Genomic DNA, 20,773 nt, shown 5'->3' on the forward strand with positions numbered 1-20,773 from the left:
GTGTATGTCTGCACCTGAAAGAAAAATTTACTAGCAGTTGCAGTTCCATTTGGTATGCCCTAATGATATGACTGCTTGCAGTATTCCTGCCACTGTGTGTCATTTACTCTTCATAAGAACCCTATGAAGTACTTTTTGTTATTCACATTGTAGAGAAGAGAAAACTGAGGCTAAGAGGGGTTTTATAACTTCTATTAGACCATGGCAGCAGAATTCAGATTCAAATATATATATATGACAACCCATGTTCTTCCGTGATGCCTCCTCCAACCTTCCATCCAGCCAGTTAAGTGCAAACAACCCACATGGTTTGAACAAATATAATTTATTTAGTTTTAATAAATCACCATCTTACCAAGTAAATGAAAGGCAGAAAACACACATACAGAGATCAATGAATGAGATCCTTGAGGACTTTCAGAAAGACAAGATTTGAGTCATAGATCACTTTTCAGAAAAAAAAAAAAAAATGAAGAAACCCTTCTTTGTTAAGCAACACTTCAAGCATCAGTTAACTTTGCAAGACTAAGCAAAGTCTAGGTGACTCCTGTTATTACAATCACAGAATCAAAATATTTAGAGGTAGAACATCCTCAAAGATGTATTGTCCTCAGGGATTTATTCTAAGTTATTCATTTGCCAATGAGCAAATAGAAGTCCTGGGATATTACCAATTATATTTCAATTATCACATAAGATTATCATACTTAACAGAATCTTCATCACAATTTAGTTAATTAAGATGCAAGTACATTTTTAACTTCTTTTTCAAACATTTACTTTAACTTTGTATTGACCATGAGCCTAAATAATTATGTTGCTCTGGAATAAAGTTGCTTTATACCCTTCAGTTTAGGTACAATGAAAGTTAACTATTAATGGTACAAAGGCCACCAGGCAACTGCTTACTGGGGAAATTTCAAGGGCTCCAAAGTAAATACCTCAGTAGCTACCATAACTCAAAGTCACTGAAAATCCAAAGAAGTTTCTTGTTACCTTCAGGCTGGTGATAAGGACAGTATACAGAGAAAAGGAAAGAACCAAGATGTAAGTTAGAAGATGTGGAGTATTCTATCACTAAATGATCTTATTATCATTACAAGGCACTGGGCCAAAGGATCCCTCCCAGCTTTACTATCTTATAATTACTGTAAGAATCGACAAATGTCAACTGAGTCTACTCCTGTGTAGAGTTTGTAGAACCACTGCTGGCTTTTAAAAAATAAATTAGAAATTTTTCAAATGCCTTGAAGGTGTATGTTTCCAAAGACTTAAGATTTCCTGGTGGAGATACTTTATTTTTTAAAAAAATATGTCATAATATTTCCTTTCTCTAAGCAAAGTATACTTCTTTCAGTTGTTTTATTTTTTATTTATTTATTTTTTTAGGATTAAAAATAAATCCTGATAGTATCGCTAAGCAACAATATGCCTGGAAGAAAAACAATGAATAGCAAAGAAAAATAACACTTATTTTGTCCCTATGCAGCTGTCCACCTACAGTAAAAAGAACCAGCTTATCTGCTTATCCTTTTTAATTTGAGGATGGGAACCACATTTAACCATATTCTCTTCTGTAGGTAATGAGTAATTACAAATTCTTTTTAAAACTAGAGTTTATCTTGAACTAATTTTAGTGGATACATCAAAAAGATAACGAAGCAACCAGGGCAGAGAGCATTTGACCTTTCAGCCCTCATTCTGAAGGGGTCTGATCTTATAAAAAAGCCACTGGAGCAAGGAATTGGTTTGTTCACCCATCCAATATATATTTACTAGTCAACTGCCAGACTCTATGATAAATGTCAGAGGCACACACACACATAAACAGTATATGATTTCTGTCATCCAGGGGCTCATAATCTAGTTAGTGTCAGAGACTCGCACGTAAGCAAATAACACGCCAAGTGTTTTAAAATTGAAGAAGCACAAAGCACTATCTGGAATATATAAGAGGAAATGCTTAACTCTAACAGGAAGTTTCATGGAAAAGATAACATTTGTGCTAGGTCTTGATGGATGAGTAGTTAATTGTGGAAACAGCATGTGCAAAGGCACAAAAACAAAGAAAAGAAGAAAGAAAAAGGAAGAGAAGGAAAAGAAGAAATGGTATTATAAAATAAATTTAAAATATTTTCCAATCTGATAGTATGAAACAGGATCTTATCTTCATTGTCATTTCCCTAACTGCTTATAAGACTAAGTATCTTTTCACATAGTGATTCTTCATTCAGACTTTCTCTTAAGTGAGTTGACTATCATCTTTGCCCATTTTTTTTCGCCTGGGTAATTTGCTTTACTTTATTAATCTATCTGAATTATGTATTTTGGATGCTAATTCTTTAGTCATAAGTGCTGCAAATATCTTCTCCCAGCGTTTCTTATTACTCTTTAAAAATGATATCATTTGTTATAGTTAAAGAAGTTTAATTCCATTTAATTTTAATTTCATAATATTTCAATATACACAAATTCACCAATAATCTTCTTTATGGTTTGTGCTTTTCAGAAACCCTTTCTGTAAAGTTTGCTGTCAAGTTTCCCTTTTCACTTTTCAGTTCTAAATCTATCAGAAATAGATTTTACGCATGGCATGAAGTAGCTCCAACTTTATTTTTTCTTTCCACATGGATAATCAATTGTTCCAGCATCATTTATTGCATAGTTTATCCTTCCCAGTCTTTGTAATGTCAGCTGCTGCAGGTAGAATTCCCTGGGAAACAGACCGAGAAGAGATTTCCATGGAGAAGGCTTAGTAAGAAGGGCTCTTGGGAACAACACCTATGAGAGAGTGAGGGAGGCAGGACTGGGCCAAAGGAGATGCAGCCATAACAGAGGCCTCAGCTGATCACACAGGGAGCTCTGAAGCTGGGGCGGCCCTTCACAATTGTCCTGCACAAGGCAACAGGACTAAGCTTTTGTACCCGCACACATAGACCAGTCATTGGATAGGGCTGCCCCTGAGGAGGTAGCTCCCTTGGGCAGAGGGCTGTTTTAGGGGGTTGAGGGGGAAAGGACTTGGCTATGAGCCATCAGCCAGCTGAGGGGACTAGGGCTTTGATCTTGACAAGGGAATCTGGTGGCGCACACAATGTCCACCACTTTGCCTTTTTCATGTGTCACCTTTACAATTTCATTAGTCTACTATTCTTTTAGACTCTTTCTCCTATGAAATCATTTCCAGATATGTCTCCTTCCTAGTCCCCTGCATGGAATCCAATTTGTCAATAGTCCCCTTCCAATACATACCTATAATTACACTCAAAACTCCAGATTTATTAGCCTTTATAGAGTACAGTAGTACATTTTTGCCCTTGATATGAATACCTATTGGTAATATAGTCTGGCTTTTGCTTTAAACAGCCACATTATCCAACTGGCTCAAAGTCAATATGTTGTCAACTAAAACTGAAACCAAAGTCTCCTATGTCCTTTACTTGTAAGTGGATATTTTAATCTAAATGCAGGATGTTTCCAGTATCCTCTTGAATTTAATCTTGTTCCATTTAACGCAGGAAGAATTTAACAAGCTTCGGTTCTGTCATCTAACACCTCTCCATCTCAGTTTTTCTCCAAAGTTGACTAAGAACACCAATAGGATATTGAAAAGATCTGAACAGAACAGGGAACAGTGAGGAGTCTTGACATGCAAGTGATACCTTTTCCACATTTTTAAACGGATCTGTTAATCAACACTCTAAGTAGGACAGTTCTTGTGGCTGTAGACCCAGCATGATTTCAAATAGCAGTTGTCACTCGGGGCAGGAGCCTTAGAGTAATCCCTGACTTTCTTTTCTTCTTCAACTGCAGATCCAATCGAATTCATCTAGTTTTGAGTCCACAAAGTTTGGGAATCTGTTCAAAACTTTCTACCAACACCAAGAGTGTTACAGACCTACTGGATTCTTACCCCTGTTTTCAATTTATCACATTCCCACTATGGCCAAATCTATTTGCCTTGGAATACAAAGCTGATAAAGTTATTGCCCTTTACAGGTTCCTCACCTGGACTAGATGACAGTAAATATTGCCCCTGGGGGATAAGAAAATAAATGCAGTTTCCCAGGATGTAGTCTTCAGAGAACATCCATTTAACTTTGGGCCTCTTTGGCATAAGGACTATCAGGCTCCCTATGGATAATTGAAAGGCAATAGCTCTTTTTGAGGTTGCCATTTGTGATTGTAAAAATAATTCCTCAAATCTGTAATGCACTCCCATGTATGCTGTCTCATTTCATTCTCACAGCAACTCCGGACAGTATGGGAACTGGAGATGTGTATCTTACAGACACATCGATAGTAATTGAAGGAGGAAAGACTTAAACTTGGGTTTCCTGACTTTGAGGCGGCGGGTTTGGTGAGGGGATTTGTCTCCCCCAACCTAGTTCAACTGAACAGTTGTATGAATTTTGATTTATTTAGCATGAAAAGAAAAAAGCCATCAAAAGGCAGGGAGCTCTGAAAGAGCAGCCTCCAAACGTCTGAAAGGAAAAGAATGCCCTAAGGACATAAGGAAGTGATTTTTCTCCAATAACAGAGGCTAAGATCTAATAGCTTCTGCAGCCAAGAGGCAAATGCTTTCCTGATTTAGACTCTTTGTGAGCTTAGTCATACATTATCATATGATTTTCTAAGAAATGTGCTCTTAAAGGAATTAGAAAGATGGCAATAGAATATTAGCACTGCTCTTCAGAATAAATCTAAAGATGTGTGTTTGTAATATCTTAATTACTTAGTAGATGAAACCCTATAACTCTACCAATATTTGCTGATATCATAAAATGGGTTATAAAATCTGTATACAGAAAGCCTAATGGATGTTTAAATAAAATTTAAAGAAGTAGCATCTTGGACCTTATGGCAACAGCTGGTACTTGGCAGGTGTCGTCGATAGTTGTTTGAAGACATCTGTATTGAGGCCAGAATGGTTAATATTATGATTAATGGTAAAAAAAAAAGTTGTGATGACAGCAAAAAATTTCAGACAAGAAAATATTCAAGAATAGCATTCTACCTTCCTATATTAATGTAAAGCATAAGAATCAGTTATCAGTAGAATAAAAAATTAAAAAGCTTTTTCATATGCACAAGTATATAGGTCTCTATATCTAACGAGGTCCATAATAATTGTTCAAAATTATTACGAAACTGGCTAATTGGGAATTCAACTGTTTTCTAAGGATAACCCATCTATATCATTTCTCTTTAATAAAATATTTGTACTTACAAGATTCAAATTCATTTAAAATAGCTATACATTAGTATAATAATTTGTTTTTATCATGGTCTCCACTAAACTAGTTAAAAACAGACAGCTCAGGCCCCCATCCCCAGATTTCCGATTCAGTAGGTTTGGGGGATGGGGCCCAAGAAATAGCATTTTAACAAGTTTCTGGTCGTGGCTAATAATGCTGCTTGTCCAGGGACTACACTTTGATAACCACTATTCTACACCACACTGACCCTCCCCACAGGTTAGAATTTTCTACAATCACATCTCATTTTCCCATGGTGAATCTCTTATGCACAATAAACAAAAAATCATTCAACAATTAGTCATTGGACCAGCATTTATATCATATATGCTATGTAAGCTATATCAGATGTGATGTGATATCTTAGAGATACAAAGATGAATAAAGCTTAGTCTCTTCCATGGAGTTTATATTCTATACATACATGCAAACAAATGATTATGGTATAATGCGATAAACATCACATGTAAAGTTCCATGAGAGTATAATGAAAGTGTTTGTTCTACAATGAGGAGAATCAGATGGCTTTATAATAGAGATAACATTTAGAACTTTAAAAAAACTTTTCAGTTTGAAATAATTTTAGACTTAGAGAAAAGTTGAAAAATACAGCGTTCCCTATTCCCTTCCCAACATTATGCAAACATTGACATTTTGCATAACCAAGGTTAGGATGGAGTTCGAAAGATGAATAAGATTTTATCAGGGTATTTCAAGTAGAGAAATAATGTATGAATAAAAGCATTGAGTCATAAAATACCACTAGTAATATCTAAACATTTTTGCAGAATTATGTGCCAGACACTGTGCTAAATGCTTTAAATGTATTATATCACTTAATCCTTAAAACAACTCATAAGTAGTTAACATATTATCTACTATGCAGATACTACTGTCACTCCTAATTATAGATGAAGAAATTGAGACAGTTGCCAATCTTCTTATAAGCAGCAGAGGTGGGATTTTGACACTAAAGTATTCAGCTTTCGCACACACACTCTCAACCAGTATAATATGATTAGCATGACACAGAAATGGAGACAAGTGTATTGTAGATATACATTAGGTGATATCAGGGAAGACTATGGGGACAGGATTCTGATAGTGGAAACAGAAGACCAGAAAGGGGATGGAAAGCACTAGATAATGGAAGGATACTGTGGAAGGCAGAATTCTAAGATACTCCCTTAAATTACTGCACCAGAAAATCCCCCCTCCTGGAGTGAGAGCAGAATCTGTGAATATGGTGGCATACGAGTTCCATGATCCAGTTATGTTGTATGGAAAGGCAAAGGAATTTTACAGGTGGAACTGAGGTACCTGGTGTTCTCATACTGCCTCATTGATTTGAGGACCTAAAATCTCATGCCATTATCTAGACCTATTCATTCTTTTCCTGGTCTTGACTTCTGTTTCTACTCATGAACCCTGCCTATAACTCTTTCTGTAAGGATCCTGCTCTTCCAGATAATAACAGGAGTTTTGTGGGCAAATTAATATAATGAGTTTGTGTATAGCTTTGAGAATTAATCACATGGCCTCAACTTATATTTGCATCATACACAAATATTCTAACAATAGTGCTTTCACACAGAAGGCAAACTTTAATGGTGGGCATCAGGTACCCAGCAGGTGGGTCTTGCAGGACCCCTTGAATCAGGCTAGAAGAGTTACAAGTACCTTCCCAGTCTTCTAGTTCACCAATGTGTTGCATCATAAAGTGTACCTCAGTGCAAATGTGCTCGTCTTTGATCATGAATAATACAACATGGTTAACCTGTGACCACAAAATACATGAACTGGTAAGCCGCCTCTGGTTTCCATTTCAAGTCGGATCGCTTGACTACACCTCAGTGACTGCTGTTGACAATAAAATTAAGTCTCATTTTAAGATTAAAAAGGGTCTATACTGGCAAAATTGATCATGTAAAGTAATTCCAATTAAAAGAACAGTTTCTTTGTTCACAAAAACACTTGGCTTTTAGAACACAAGTTTCATTTAATTTCAGTTAATTCAGTTAGTTTAAAAATAAAGTATTATCTACCAAAATAACATGATAGTAATCACATAATATGATATAAAATCAATTTCATTCTGTTAACATAGGATAAATGGGGAGAATTTGCTCCTGTTATCAGTTTGCAAATCAAGTTTTCTTATCATTCTTTAATCCACTTACACATTCATTCAATGAAACATTAATTGAATACATGCCACTGTCAGTTACTTAACCTGATTCCAGGTAAATAATGATGAATGTGACACCATTACTGTCTTTGCAGAGGACTTTTTTTAAAAACAAGAAAATGCCTGTTTCGGTTCTGATGTATTCTATCACCAGCAGAAACAAGTTCCAAATAAGAAAGAGACCACAAGAGCATGGCAGAGACAAACCCACTTCACCCTGCTGTATGGCACATCGGCTGAAGGAATTTCCAACCAGTCTGTTTGACTATTCTAGGGCAATCTGTTACTCACAGTCGGTCTTGTCACTTGTAAACTGGAGGGTGGTATTTAATCAAAGTGAACAACCAAAAAATTTAACTAAATCAATACACATTGACTACCTTGTAATATAAACCAATTGTTCAAAATGTAAGAGGGTCCTACATTCAAAAGCTTGATAGGAATTCAAGATTGACACACAAAACAACAAGAGAATATTATAAAATGTACATATTAACATAATAAGATGTATATAGTAGAGGTCCAAAACTTAATTGTCTTCACAAAAAAATGATACAGATATCAGGAGGGACAAAATTACTATTAGTTGAAGAAACTGAAAAAGCTTTGTAGTGGGAAAACGTGACTTCAAGTGGTTCAGAAATAATTGATAAAGGGGACCTTGGTTTTTCTTATTATATCATTCTTTAATTTATAATTTCATATTGGAATGACAGTATTAGAAATACAATTAGAAATGCAATTATGATTTCTTTGTTACTGACTTTAATTTGAAAATAAAATTTCCCTGATGAAATCCAAAAGCTATTGAGTGAACCAGTTTTAAGTTAGACTCCTTGGAGAGTACATTGGAGGGATCATATATGATCACGCCAGCAAGTTTTTTACAAATTAGTTGGAAAATCAAAATTAACCTATAAAAAACAATGAGACTGAAAAAATGCTTTATAAGTAAATTAAAAAACAGAAGTAAATGTAGCCACTTTAACTGAGAGCAAATCAAGAAATCCACATTGAATAACCAGTTGAGAATTATTATTTGTAGGATCATTTCATCACTGAAAAACACCAAAAGAGTAAATTATTAAAATCCTTTCTGGCCCTCTGAACCAACAATGATCTGTAATGATAATAAAGCTATGTTCTAATGTTTTATGAAGTATTTTCACCAGCATTATGTTACTTGATTGTCAAAAGAACCCTATGAATTTGATATCATTTTTTTCCCAGCAAGTGCAGCCAGAGGAGTAGTAAACGAGGTGAAAAATAGTGATTTCTCTGGCTCTACCAATGTCGGTGCTCCTCTTCCCCTATACACCGATTTCTCCTAATCATTCTAGGAATCACACGTGCTCATGGATGCAATCCTCCCCATCATCACTGGTGTTCTCTCTTGTTCTGACTGTTAACCGTGTCTCTTCACACTGCTAAGACTGTCACCAGGACTGTTGCAGCTAAGGCGCCAGACGCGTTCCCAAGGCACTACTGCCCACCTCTCCCACTCCTCCACTTCTCCTTAGAATGAAGTAAAGTCTTGTTCATTCACTAGGTTTCCTATCACAGCTCTTCTACAGAATCTCAAGTAGGGATTCTTCATCCATAAGTTTGTTAAATCTGTTATGCAGACCCTGCCTTCAAAATCTTAAGGAAATTCTAGTAAAATTACTTTCACACTGCTTTTTTATTGCAGTGTTCTCTCCCTACCATCCAGGCATGAATCCACAGGAGCTGGGTCAGCAGAAAACCTGGAGGACATACTTCATGCTATTTTCAGTGTTGTCTCTCCTTCCGACGCTGGTTCCCTAGCGTGTACCTCAAATCTTGCTTTCCTTAGAATTAGCTCTGCCCTCTAACAAGCCTCTAAGCACTCAAGCAAAAGGCTCTTGACAGGTCTAACTATCTAATTATCCAGACGTGCCTAGATCCAGGTCCAAATCCTAGGGAGACTATGCTTAGGCTCAAGCCACATGTTATTTACTCTGTCCACAATTCCTCTGGGCTAACCTGGAAACCAACAGCTTTAACCAATCACAGGATTATTTTAGGGTTCTCCCTCCAAACGCAAAAGTCTAACTCAAAATTTTAACTTAAGCTTAAAGCAAACAAAAAAACCCATATCATAATATTGTAGGAAAAATATATGAAATCTCGATGATCTGACACACTGCCTTATTGTGAATAAAACTCTTGCCACGTGAATCAAAAAAATCTGAAGCTCAAGGTATGAAGCTCTCACTCACCTGCTTGATATGAAATCAGGTCTTTTCTCAGGCTCTTCCTCCCCAGTTGTGCCCTCCAGAGGTCCCACAAGGTTTCTGTGGTTAGGAGCCTGCTGGCCTTGCCCCTTCAGCTCTGTTGTTTTGCCATTCTGTTGCACTTGGGTTGCTAACAATATCTGCTCTCCTTCTAGTCGGCAAGAAAGTTTCTGCTTCTCTAGAATAGCTCTTCTACAATGCAAAACTATGGGCTTCTGATGACAAAGCTATTTCCTCCCTTCGTGCCAAAGCCCCCCTTCTCCCAAGAGTACAGGGCTCTCCTAGGAGCATGAGAAAGTATCTGTGCACAGACTTTTGGCCCTGATTTGTTTTCTCATGATACTTCTCTTTCTATTGTCCATTGTTCCTCTTTATTATTCAGTATCCTTCAAGGACCACACAAGTCCCTCTACTTCCTATACATATCTGAATCCCAATTCTGACCTCGTTTCAAGTCTTTCCTATAAGGCCATATAGAAAGCTTCTGGTCTAATGTAATGGAGCAATCCACGACTGCAGAAAAAATCCCTAAGACCTAAAAGAGTGAAGAAACTCTGGAACATGACGTGGCAGGAGGCTGAGCTACCAGGGCACACAGAGGAACTCTAAGGGGATGGTATGGACTAATATCACAACCCAGAGGCCATAAAAATGTATTAAATAATAGGGTTTGATTCTCATATAAGAACTATCTAATAGGAGTTATGATCCTTGTAAGTGATCAGAAAGTGGATAAAGTAAAAGAGGCAGTAATGGTCATTAATCTGAGAAAAGCTTCAAGAGAAAGAAAGCAGGCCCAGAATGGTGTATACTGTTTTCAAAAAGCACTCTCTCCCAGAGGAGTTCATGAGGAATAAAACAAAACATCAACCTTCAATATTCAGTACTTTGCTTTATCAAATTGATAAAATTTTTATAACCAATTATACCCTTAAAGGTTTGTCCTTTTTTTTAATGCCCCAACCAATAATTCTGAGGCAGAATGGTTGAGTCATGTGAAAATACATATGCAATAAATATTTCTTCAAAATTTAATATTTATTTATTTTTTAAATGATCATCTCTTTTAGATTTCGGAGCAGCTATTACTTTTAATCACAGTGTTAATTCTGCATTTCTATATTTCTTTAGAATTGCTTTGGATGGATATATTTGTCTGAGGACCACAGACTGACACCCTTGCTTTAAATCTTATGCTCTGAATCCAAGAATAGAAAAGAGACAATGAAAAACAATTCAACGGAAGGTGCTATCCTCAGAACACAACTGGACGTTAACCTGGGGAAAACCATCCACACAGGTAAAGCTGGCTTGGGATTTTAAAACATCAGAATTATCTCATGTACTGTCTTTAAAACATACTCCCTTTTGAAAAATAAAATTTGAACAAGAGAAACACTTTATTTTACATGGAAACGAACCTCAAAATAGAAATTTTTCATTGGTAGAAAATCTATTTCATATGTAAATTAACTATCTTAATTTGCTATAATTAGGGAAGATATTTGTAAATTCTTTTTATGCTTTTCACAAAATGCAACCAAGCACAATTTGTTATCGATCGCTGTTAAATGGAAGAGCTTTGTATTTAAAAATGAGATAATTTTTTCTGAATCCATGGATCACAAGATCTTCTAATTCTTTCACTTCCTCTATTTTTGAACTTTTAACAAGAGACAGCTGACCTGATTAAATTTAGAGGTCATATGGCAAAGAAATTAAACAATGCAATGATCATTTATCATCAAGATAACCACTGTTCTATAACAAAATACTTACCACACAAACTCATACGTTCTTCTCTACCTTGCCACTCATTTAAAGTATCATTCTAGGACTTCTGGTCAAGATGGAGGAGTAGGGAAACACCATGCTAACTGCCTTCCAAGTCCACATCAAAATTACAACTAAAATGTAGAACTACTCCTAATAACCACCTGAAGACTAGCTGAAGAGAATTCCTGTAACTAAGGATATAAAAAAGAAGCCCCATAGAGACTGTTAAGAGGGGCAGAGATGCAAAATGGGCTGGTCCCATATCCATCCACCGTGCGGCAATTAAGAATAAGGCGAAATATATTGGCTACGGAAGTGTCTCCTGAGGAATGCGGTACCCCAGCCCCACACCTGGCTCCTCAGCCAGGAGCTCTAGTGCCAGGAAGAGGAGTCCCCACAATAGCTAGATGTAAAAATCAGCAGAGCTTCAGTCCAGGTGAGACAGAGGGTTGCTGTAGACCCAAGCATCTTCTTAGAGAGCACAAAAACAGACTCATTTACTCACAAACACTCACCCTAAGCTCCAGAGAAGGGACAGCAACTCATAAAGCACCAAGGACATATGGGAATGAACTGAATTGTCTGGCTTCAGAGTGAGGGCTGGAAGGGCAGCACTCTCTAAGACTAAAGTGCTGGCAGGTGTCATTGTTCCTTTGTTCCAACATAGCCTGTAAGCTTAGGCCGGTGCCAAATCTGAGTCTCCATCAACTTGGCTAACACTGCTCTCACCCCACCCTGGTAATTCTCTGAGGCCTCTTCCCACCTGACTTGCGCACTAGCCAAATCTCTTTCAGCAGCTGTTCTTCATAAGTGCCAGCCTCTGCCAGTGCTTTGGACTTTTCTAAAATCTCTCAAAGGTCCACAAACCCCAAACAAGCAGCAACTGACCTCAGCATGCCTGTTTCTCTTGCTAACTGGCCCTATACCTGGCCTTAGCCACTCACATGCACCTCTAAACCTAGCACAGATAGCTACCAACTGCAGTTATTCTGTAGCTCCTATCAGGTGGCCCCAGGCCAGACACAGACAGCAACTGACCTTGGCCTGTACTGGACCCCTCCCAAGAGACCCCAGAACCAACACACCTGGTTGCTGGCTTCAAAACATACCAGAGCACTACCCAACTAGTGTCACAAATGACACATGCAAAGGGTGGACTGCCAGGCATAGAATCCTGCTAAAGTAAATCTTGCTCCATGGGGTCAGCTCCTGCACAACAACTTGTCCACTGTAGTCATAGCCAGTTTTCACAGCCAGTCAGCCTGAGGGTCGGTCCCACTCACTGACATGCCAACAACAACCAAGGCTCAACTACAATAGGAGACCACACACAATTCACACAAGGTACACTCCTGGAGCACCTGGCTTGGGTAAACAGGAAGACTGTGCCACTGGGCCCCACAAGACACATACTACATAAGGCCACAATGCCAAGACTGAGAGATATAGCAAATCTAATACTATATATGTGTGTGTGTGTATATATATATATATATATATATATATATATATATATATATATATATATGACGGCTGCCAAAATGTGGGAAAAAAGAAGCATGTCGCAAATGAAAGAGTCTAGAACAAAACTCCAGAACAAGAACTAAACAAAATGGAGGCAAGCAATCTACCAGATGGGTTCCAATGACTACTGCTTCTCTTGTTTCTTCAGGCCTGAGGATGTTTGTTCCTTGTCAGGACCCTGTCTAATCTAGGAGTCTTTCTGAATTGCCTTCTTCGCTTGGTTTCTAGATAATGCTCTGTTCTCATCAACTCCTACCTCCCTGACTAGTTATTTTGGGGCATTGCTTTCACAGCTCTCTAGAAAACTGAATTTCCCTCCAGTGCTAGTGTGTTTATGCTGAGTTTCCTTCTGCATCATTAAAGAACATGGGAAAAATACAGAATATTGTGGTTTAGCTATAATCCTACCATACATGAGCATGCATGTGTGCTTAAGTATGTTTGTTTTTTTCTTTAAAAAGTAGTTAAATCATTCTTTAAAAATCATAAAAGTGACACATGCACCAAGACCAGTAAAACAGTGTAAAATATATAAAGAAATTAATGCTCTTCCCCAATGCTTCTGGAGCCTTTCCCTTCACCTCATTACCCACCTTCACCCTGCCTTGTCCCCAGATAAAGAATGTAAACAGACTGGCCAGTCTTTTTCTACACCTGTAACCATGATATTCAAACCCACACCAAACATATATACCCATATGTGAAGAGGGTGATACCTGTCTTTACAAAAATTGACAGCATACTATACGTCATTTTGCAACTTGCTAGATTTAGATCTATTTTACTACCTTGAATAGCCTCGTAATATTACAGAGAATATACTTTAATTTATTTAACCATTTCTCTACCAATGGACATTCAAATTTTTTCCAGTTGTTTTTGCCACTACAAACAAGGTTGCAGTAAACACCCTTATGCATATATTCTTACTCGTGCATCTATTTATGTAAGCTAAATTCCTAAAAGTAGGGTGGCTAAGTCAAAGTTAAATACAGTTTCGATTACCAGCCCTTTACTTTCTTAAAAGTAGATAGCGAGGTATTTCCTGTCAAATTAATTCTTATATTTGTTTTATATGGATATGATACATGTAATTTTTGAATCTTATTCTCTCTCTTAACATTAATTACAGATAATTTTCTATGTACTACATGCTTTCTGTAGTAATCTTAAATGGCTGCATATGTCCATTAATGTTGTGAAACTACTTAAAAATTTTACTGGAATTGTGTCAAATCTCAATATTAATATAGAATTATATTAATAAAAATTTACATCTACTCCCCATAATATATGCCCAGAGAGATATCAAAGTTTTGACAACAGCATTAGATACAGATATTAGATATAAATCTATATCTAATCTATATTAGATATAGATTTTACTAAATCTATTACAAGTATGCCTCTCAATCCTCAACCAGTTGACATTAACAACATCTTTTCATGGGCGCAAGAACTGGTCAAATGATTTACAGTATCAAGAAGTACTATGCTTGGAGCATATGTGTGCATCACCACCTCAGTGACTTTGATCGAAGGAAAACATCACGAGAATGCTGAGGAGCACACTGAAACACTGGGCTTTTTCCTGAGGCTGGTGAGTCAAATTCCCTGTGATTCTTCTGGCATTAAAAGGATCTACTTCAGATCAAAAGTAAAAGAAAGCCATCAAAATGGACAGGAACCACAGCCCCAAGGCCACTGCTATACAGGCTCGCACAATTAGAGTTCCTCAAGGACCGAAAAAATACCACATTCCACAAAGCCTTGGGAACATTCTACAGCAGTTTCCATCCCCATATAAAAGACTGTTGCAATAAAAAAACCAATTCCAAAGAGGGGAGTATAAGCGAGAAGACCACAAGAAGACAAATCTGGCCACTATTCGTTCTTAGTACATTCCCTATTTGTATAGCAAGAAATTCCTGGACGTAACCCTCGGAATAAAGAGTTAGGAAAATTACAAAGCCAATAGAACATGGACCAATTGCCTCTGTGATACCTTTATGCTGTCTTCTGTGTGGATGGTAATGTTGGTTTTAACTGCTTGGTCCTGTGACAAGGAGAAGAGGATTTCACTCTTTCCTGGGAATTACTACTTGTCCATAACACTTAAGAGTCTTCCAACCAGAAAGGACTCTGATTACTTTTGCCAGACTTAATCTCTTATTTGAGCAGTTAATGGGAGCTTTCAATATTCTTAATTGCATTACTTCAGTAAAATACCTACATGTTATTTCCATAGGAAATAAATGTCCACAGACCATAAATTCAACGAGGTAATAGCTAACATGGGAGAAAGGGGGTAGGTAGATTCAGATAAAGGGCCACTGTGAAGTGTTGGTAAATGAATTACAGGCCTCTCTTCTGGGCTATGGGCACTGTTTGAAGCCTCTCTTGGAATAGGGGTGGGATCAGAAATCATGTGAAAGACATAGGCAGCTGGGAGCAGGAAGAGTCTTCCCTGTATGGACCCACCAGCTACAGGAAGTCACTGAAAACTCCAGAATCTGAAGAGGACTCTTGGCCACAGGAAAGGGGAATTCAAGGGATTCAAGGGAGGGCTGGAACACAGGCTACAGATCAAAGATACTATCTAAAGAATACTCTCCCTTAATGCTTTTCAAAGGAGGGCCAAGATAAGAGATAATATTCGGATGTGCTAGAGAAAGGTCCCAACAAGGGGGAAGTTATCCATGCCAAAAAAAAAAAAAGGTCTCTCCACACTCCTATTCTTCTTTCTTAAGGTTAGGTGCACAGGTGGTCTTGCTGCCAAGGCATCCCTGTGATTCTAATGACTGCCTCCTGAAAGCGCTACTGAAGACCCCAGTGGTAGGCTGGGACCAAATAAAGGGAATGGTTGTGAGCAACTGTATGGAGAGACAAAGGGAAAAAGTGATCATCCACTGGGCTTGCCCCGCAGTGGGCTCATGGTCAGTCACCACAGAAACTGAATGTCCCTCTGTGTGCCTGCCTTGACTCAGATATGACAGAGCTTTTATAATATTTTTTATATAGAAAAAGGACAATTAAAAAAAGATGATTTTAAATCAGAGGACAAAATGATTTACTGAAACTCAATGTATTTACTGTACAGTTGCTTGATGACAAGCACACAGAATCCTAGAATTTGGTGTAATTTCTTTAAAAAAAAAACTTTCAGAATAAAGGTAGTTATTCCACACCCATACCCCCCAAAGTCTCTCACCTAATATTTATAGAAAGCTTCTTTTCCAAGTATTTCCAAGTATCCAGCATTGACGGAGAAAAAGAATTTTTATCACTAGAGTTTGAGGATACATGATATAAAATCTATAATTCTATGACTTTCTTGGTCATGCAGATTGGTTATATTATGAAAGAAGCAAGTCTTATCAAACTAAGATCAATATACTGAAAAAACAAGATGAAAGCATTGACCACATTTTTTTTTAAAGAACCACCCTCGGACCAATGATTTAGAGAAATTTATGAAAATGTCAAGAATTGAAAATAAACAGAAAGCTTTTAAAGTTTCTCTTTCTTAAAGAGAAATTTTTATCTCAAAAATTGTGCACAATGTTTTCTCAACCCTTTAAGAGATCATGTATCATATTACGAGCAATTCCCTACACACGGCATTGACCAGATGCTGGTAAAGGACCACGGAAAAAGAACCTGTTACCTATACAATGGCATACAAGACCTTGAGCATCTGGCCATACTGGCCTGGAAAACAAAATGAATACAGGAGGGACACTTTTTACACTGCCTTTTTGGGTCGTATTGAACACACTTACAGAATCTCCTAAATTACTTTCATGTAACATTTTAAATCCCATTAAGTATACAAGCCAGATTAGCTCTTTAGCACCGTTTGCATAAGAAATGATGCTATACCAGTAGCAGTAGTAATCCATAAATAAAATATAACTTCAGAGTAAACATTATTTTGTGCTCCTTCAGGAAATTTTTAAAAAAGGGTGTGAGGGAAGAAAATCTGAACTAAGTCTCTTCAAATTAAACTGAATTCACCTCTTTTTTCATAAAAACAAAAAGGTTTTTGTCATTAAATAAAGATGTTACAAGGTGATTACTAAAAATAAAAGTGAAAAACAAAAACCTCTAATAACATACAGATGAGTGGGGACACAGTGTGCTTTTGTTCTTCTGCTTAGAGAATCAAACTCAAGCTCCAGCAGCATGAACAGCAAAATCTAGGTCAAGGGGCCAGTTACCCAGTGTTAGTTAGCATCAAGGGCAGCAACAAGTTACTACTTCTCTCTGCCCGATCGAATCCTGTTTCCTTTGAGAGTCCTGTGTTAAGCAATCATGGAGGCAGCTTTAGAGTATGCCCCCCAAAATGAAATAAAATAAAGACATTTATAAAGTATTGTTTCTGGAAGCAACTACACCCCTGATCCCATAAGTCAACACAATCCTCACAATCTCCACACTTGCCTATACCACTCTCAGTTTTCTTGCTACGAGGTAAATTGATTAACAGACCTAGGAATTTTGGTTCATTGTTTATTTATCAGTCTCTAAAGAGCACAAAGTTTGTGAATAGCCCAAAAAACAGATATAAAGCATCTTAAACAGGGACTAACCTGGAGGTGACTGGTGCTGAGGCCGAGCTGTGATCTTCCCGGGCCCCAAGCTCTTTTCCAAAGGTTCCCCAGGCACCAACCGAGGTTGGTCTGCTCTGAGGAAGGCCGAGCTGGCTCCTTTGGTCTCCGTGACCTTTGCAGAGGATGATGGCTCCAAGGTGTCAGCAGAGGGAGACCCAGAGAAGGCACCGCTCTTTCTCCCAGGAGAGTCATCGAGAGCGGCTTCCCGCTCACCAGGCAGCCGGAGGATCCTGTGATGCTGCTGAGGGCTGGGGAGCCTTGGAGATAGAGGCGAGGGAACAGCTGACATCAGTTTGTGTGAGCCAGACTGAGAGGATGAATTATTAAACACCATGCCCAGAGCTGCCAGTGCTGGGGGGGATGGCCTCTCCTCATCACCTCCAGGATGTGAAGTGTCAGGGCCGACACTGTGGGGTAGATCCAGAAATAAGTTTTTGTGGCCACTCAGAGGCAGCCCAGCTCTCCTCTTGCTTCTACTGTCTGGGAGGATGTGAGTGGCCGCTGTGCTGAGGGGAAAACCCAGCCTTTTCCCCTCAGAGGCTTCATTTAACTTCTCGCTCTCTATCACTTTCAGGAGGACCTTGTTCACAGCCCCCTCGGTGCTGGCTGGAGGATGATCCCTGGCCGATGACCGCAAGGACCCATCCGCTCGCTGCTCCTTGTCCCGCTGTTTGGAACCATGAGCCCCAGCCTCGGCTCCTGGTAAGGTGAGGAAGTCTGCACTGGGTATAAACTCAGCTTGGGCTGCTGAGCAAACAGCAATCCTTCCCTCGCCCTCAGGATGCGTTTTAACTACCCTCTGCACCTGAGCAGACAGATCCTGGACTTTGGCCACCACTTTGGAAACAGGTTTCTTCCTGTGAGTCCACTCAGCAGACTTCTCCCTCCGGCCCCTCTCTGTATCTGGGTGCTTCTCAGGGTCCCGGTGACTTTCTGTTTGCTGCTGTGCCAGCCTGCGAGGCTCCCTCTGTAGCCCCCTAGCACCACCATCCCCAGGCTCTATGGAGCTGTAGTTGGGGAGCAGCCTTCCCCTTCTACACTCAATGTCTTCAGAAGCCATCCTGAAGCTCCTACAGGTAGGGCCAGGGTCCAGCATCCTGGGGACGCCTGGGGGCCAGCTTTCTCTCCTGAGCAGGGAAGAGGTACGTGGCCTATTTGGGAGCAAGTTGCCTCTCTCCTCCAGGAGCCAAAAGTGAGGCCTCCCTCGAGAAAGAGGGAGGGAGTTGCTTGAACAGATCTGGTCCTTCCCCATCTGAGGAGCCAATTCCTGGCCCCCACGCCCTTTTCTTCTTGTCCTCTTCTGTGGGAGCGCCTCGAAGCTCTCTCTCCTTCCACCAAACCTCCGGGGCTTTGTGTTCCCATGGGTGCTCCTCTTATTGAGACAGCCCACAGGAGGCTCCCCCTGCCAGTCACCAGCAGCCTGGAAACAGTCATCTTCGGGAGCCAGGCTCACGGATAGCTCCGGCAGCTTCCCCTCCTGGTTTCCCATCGTGATCCCCAGGATGTGGTCTGAGCTCAGCAGATTGGCCAGCAGTCTCTCTCTCTCTGCTGTGAGTTTATACAGCTCAGTTAGAATGTCTTTCGTGGGAGTTTGCTTGAAAAATATGTCGCCTGGATGTTCATTTGGCTGCAGGCTGAGGCTGATGATGTTTGACCCCTCCCTGACTTGGTAGCAGTTATGAAGCCCTTTATTGGATCTGTCTAGAGTTACGGTGCCCTTGTATGAAAATCCTCTGACTTCCCCCCTTGGAAGATAGAAGCTGATGTAGCAGAGTTCGGTAATGGGCTTACACAATTGAAGGGTGCAGTGAGAGCCTTCCATTATGCCTACCTAATTATTCATGCCTCGGAGATGCTGGTCTGTGGTCAGGCTTCCCAGGCTCCGGTGCTAGGGCATGTGATGGTGGCTACGTAGGGAAAGCAGCTGACAGTCATCTCCAGCAATGAGACTGCCTGAGGAACAGAGGGAAAAAGCAGCTTGTCTAACAGAGTGCATAAATCACACACTGACATACATCAAAGCATCACCATGACTTACTCTTCTCTGGCTGACCTCACCCTGCTCAAAGCATTAGCCAGGAGGCTGACTGCAACCTCTTACTCAATCCCTTCCTTCCCTTGACCAGCAGTTTTTCTGTAGCTAAGAGATGGGAGAGTGCTATAATTTTAGCTCCAAGATCAAAGTTCCTTTTCGCCACATGGTAACTCACTGCACACCTTAGAGAAGATCTCTCAACTTCTCTAGGCTTCAGTTAATGTTCTTCTATAAAGCAGAGCTAATACACCTCCCAGAAATCCTGAGGAAAGGGGACTTTAAGATCCTTAAAAAACATCGCCATTTTAATAACTTGTGTTTGGAATATTACTTTGCAAAAGTGAGCCAAGCCTTTTTACTCTCCAGAAAGCACCTTCTAAGATTTGACATTGTCTATTTTACTTAAAGTAGAGTGGGTTAAGGTATTAGGCCACAAATTTTGAGTCTCTTCTCAATACAACTCATAGATTTTGCCAAAAGAGCTAAAAGTGGACATTTTAAAGCTTAAAATTTAAATAAGTATTTCAGGAGACTTAATCAAGTTTTTTTCACCATACTTTTTGCCTATTTAATGCCAAATGGAATGTTAGAGAAAAAGTGAAAATCTGTAAGCCACTGATGGTGCTGTATGGATCATCCGGTGTCTTCACCATTGAAGTGGCTGAAACGTCACATAAGCAGTGAGGGTTGGCTGCTCCCTCATGTCATTTGAATGACTCCCAGGAATGTCTCTGTGGCTAACGACCCTATAAACAGAGCTTAGAGTTCTATATTACATTTTTTAAATTATGGCATTGTCAGCTTTCAAGACTTCTGTGCTTAAAAGAAATCCCCCTGGGAAAGGTAACACAATGATCATTTATTAACCATTGATATCTTTAGAAAATGATTTTCCTCAAATCTTTTCTAACTGGTTCTAAAGAGTAAAAAGCTACATTAAAAAAAAAGTACATTTGAGTGGAGGAAGAGAGAAAGAAGGAACAGTTTTGTAATAGAAACTCATTTAAGAATATAGACAAAATTAAGACTGATAAAATAAAGCTTAAAAAAAGTGTAGACATCAGGTCAACTCAGAAGTGCCAGGTGGACTCAGAGTACTCACAGAAAATGCAGTGGAACCATTTTTT

At 39.1% G+C, this 20,773-nt stretch overlaps 1 protein-coding gene across 1 annotated transcript in view; it reads right to left on the reverse strand.

The window, feature by feature from the left end:
* FMN1 (formin 1) overlaps window positions 1-20,773 on the reverse strand; it is a 370,346-nt gene that overhangs the window by 318,625 nt on the left and 30,948 nt on the right. The window contains 1 exon segment of the mRNA XM_039843982.1: window positions 17,591-19,564. Within this exon segment, the coding sequence (XP_039699916.1) occupies window positions 17,591-19,433 (1,843 nt within the window). The 5' untranslated portion in view covers window positions 19,434-19,564.

This window comes from Pteropus medius, unplaced genomic scaffold, assembly GCF_902729225.1.
Source record: "Pteropus medius unplaced genomic scaffold, Ma_sr-lr_union100, whole genome shotgun sequence".
Classification (NCBI taxonomy): Eukaryota; Metazoa; Chordata; class Mammalia; order Chiroptera; family Pteropodidae; genus Pteropus; species Pteropus medius.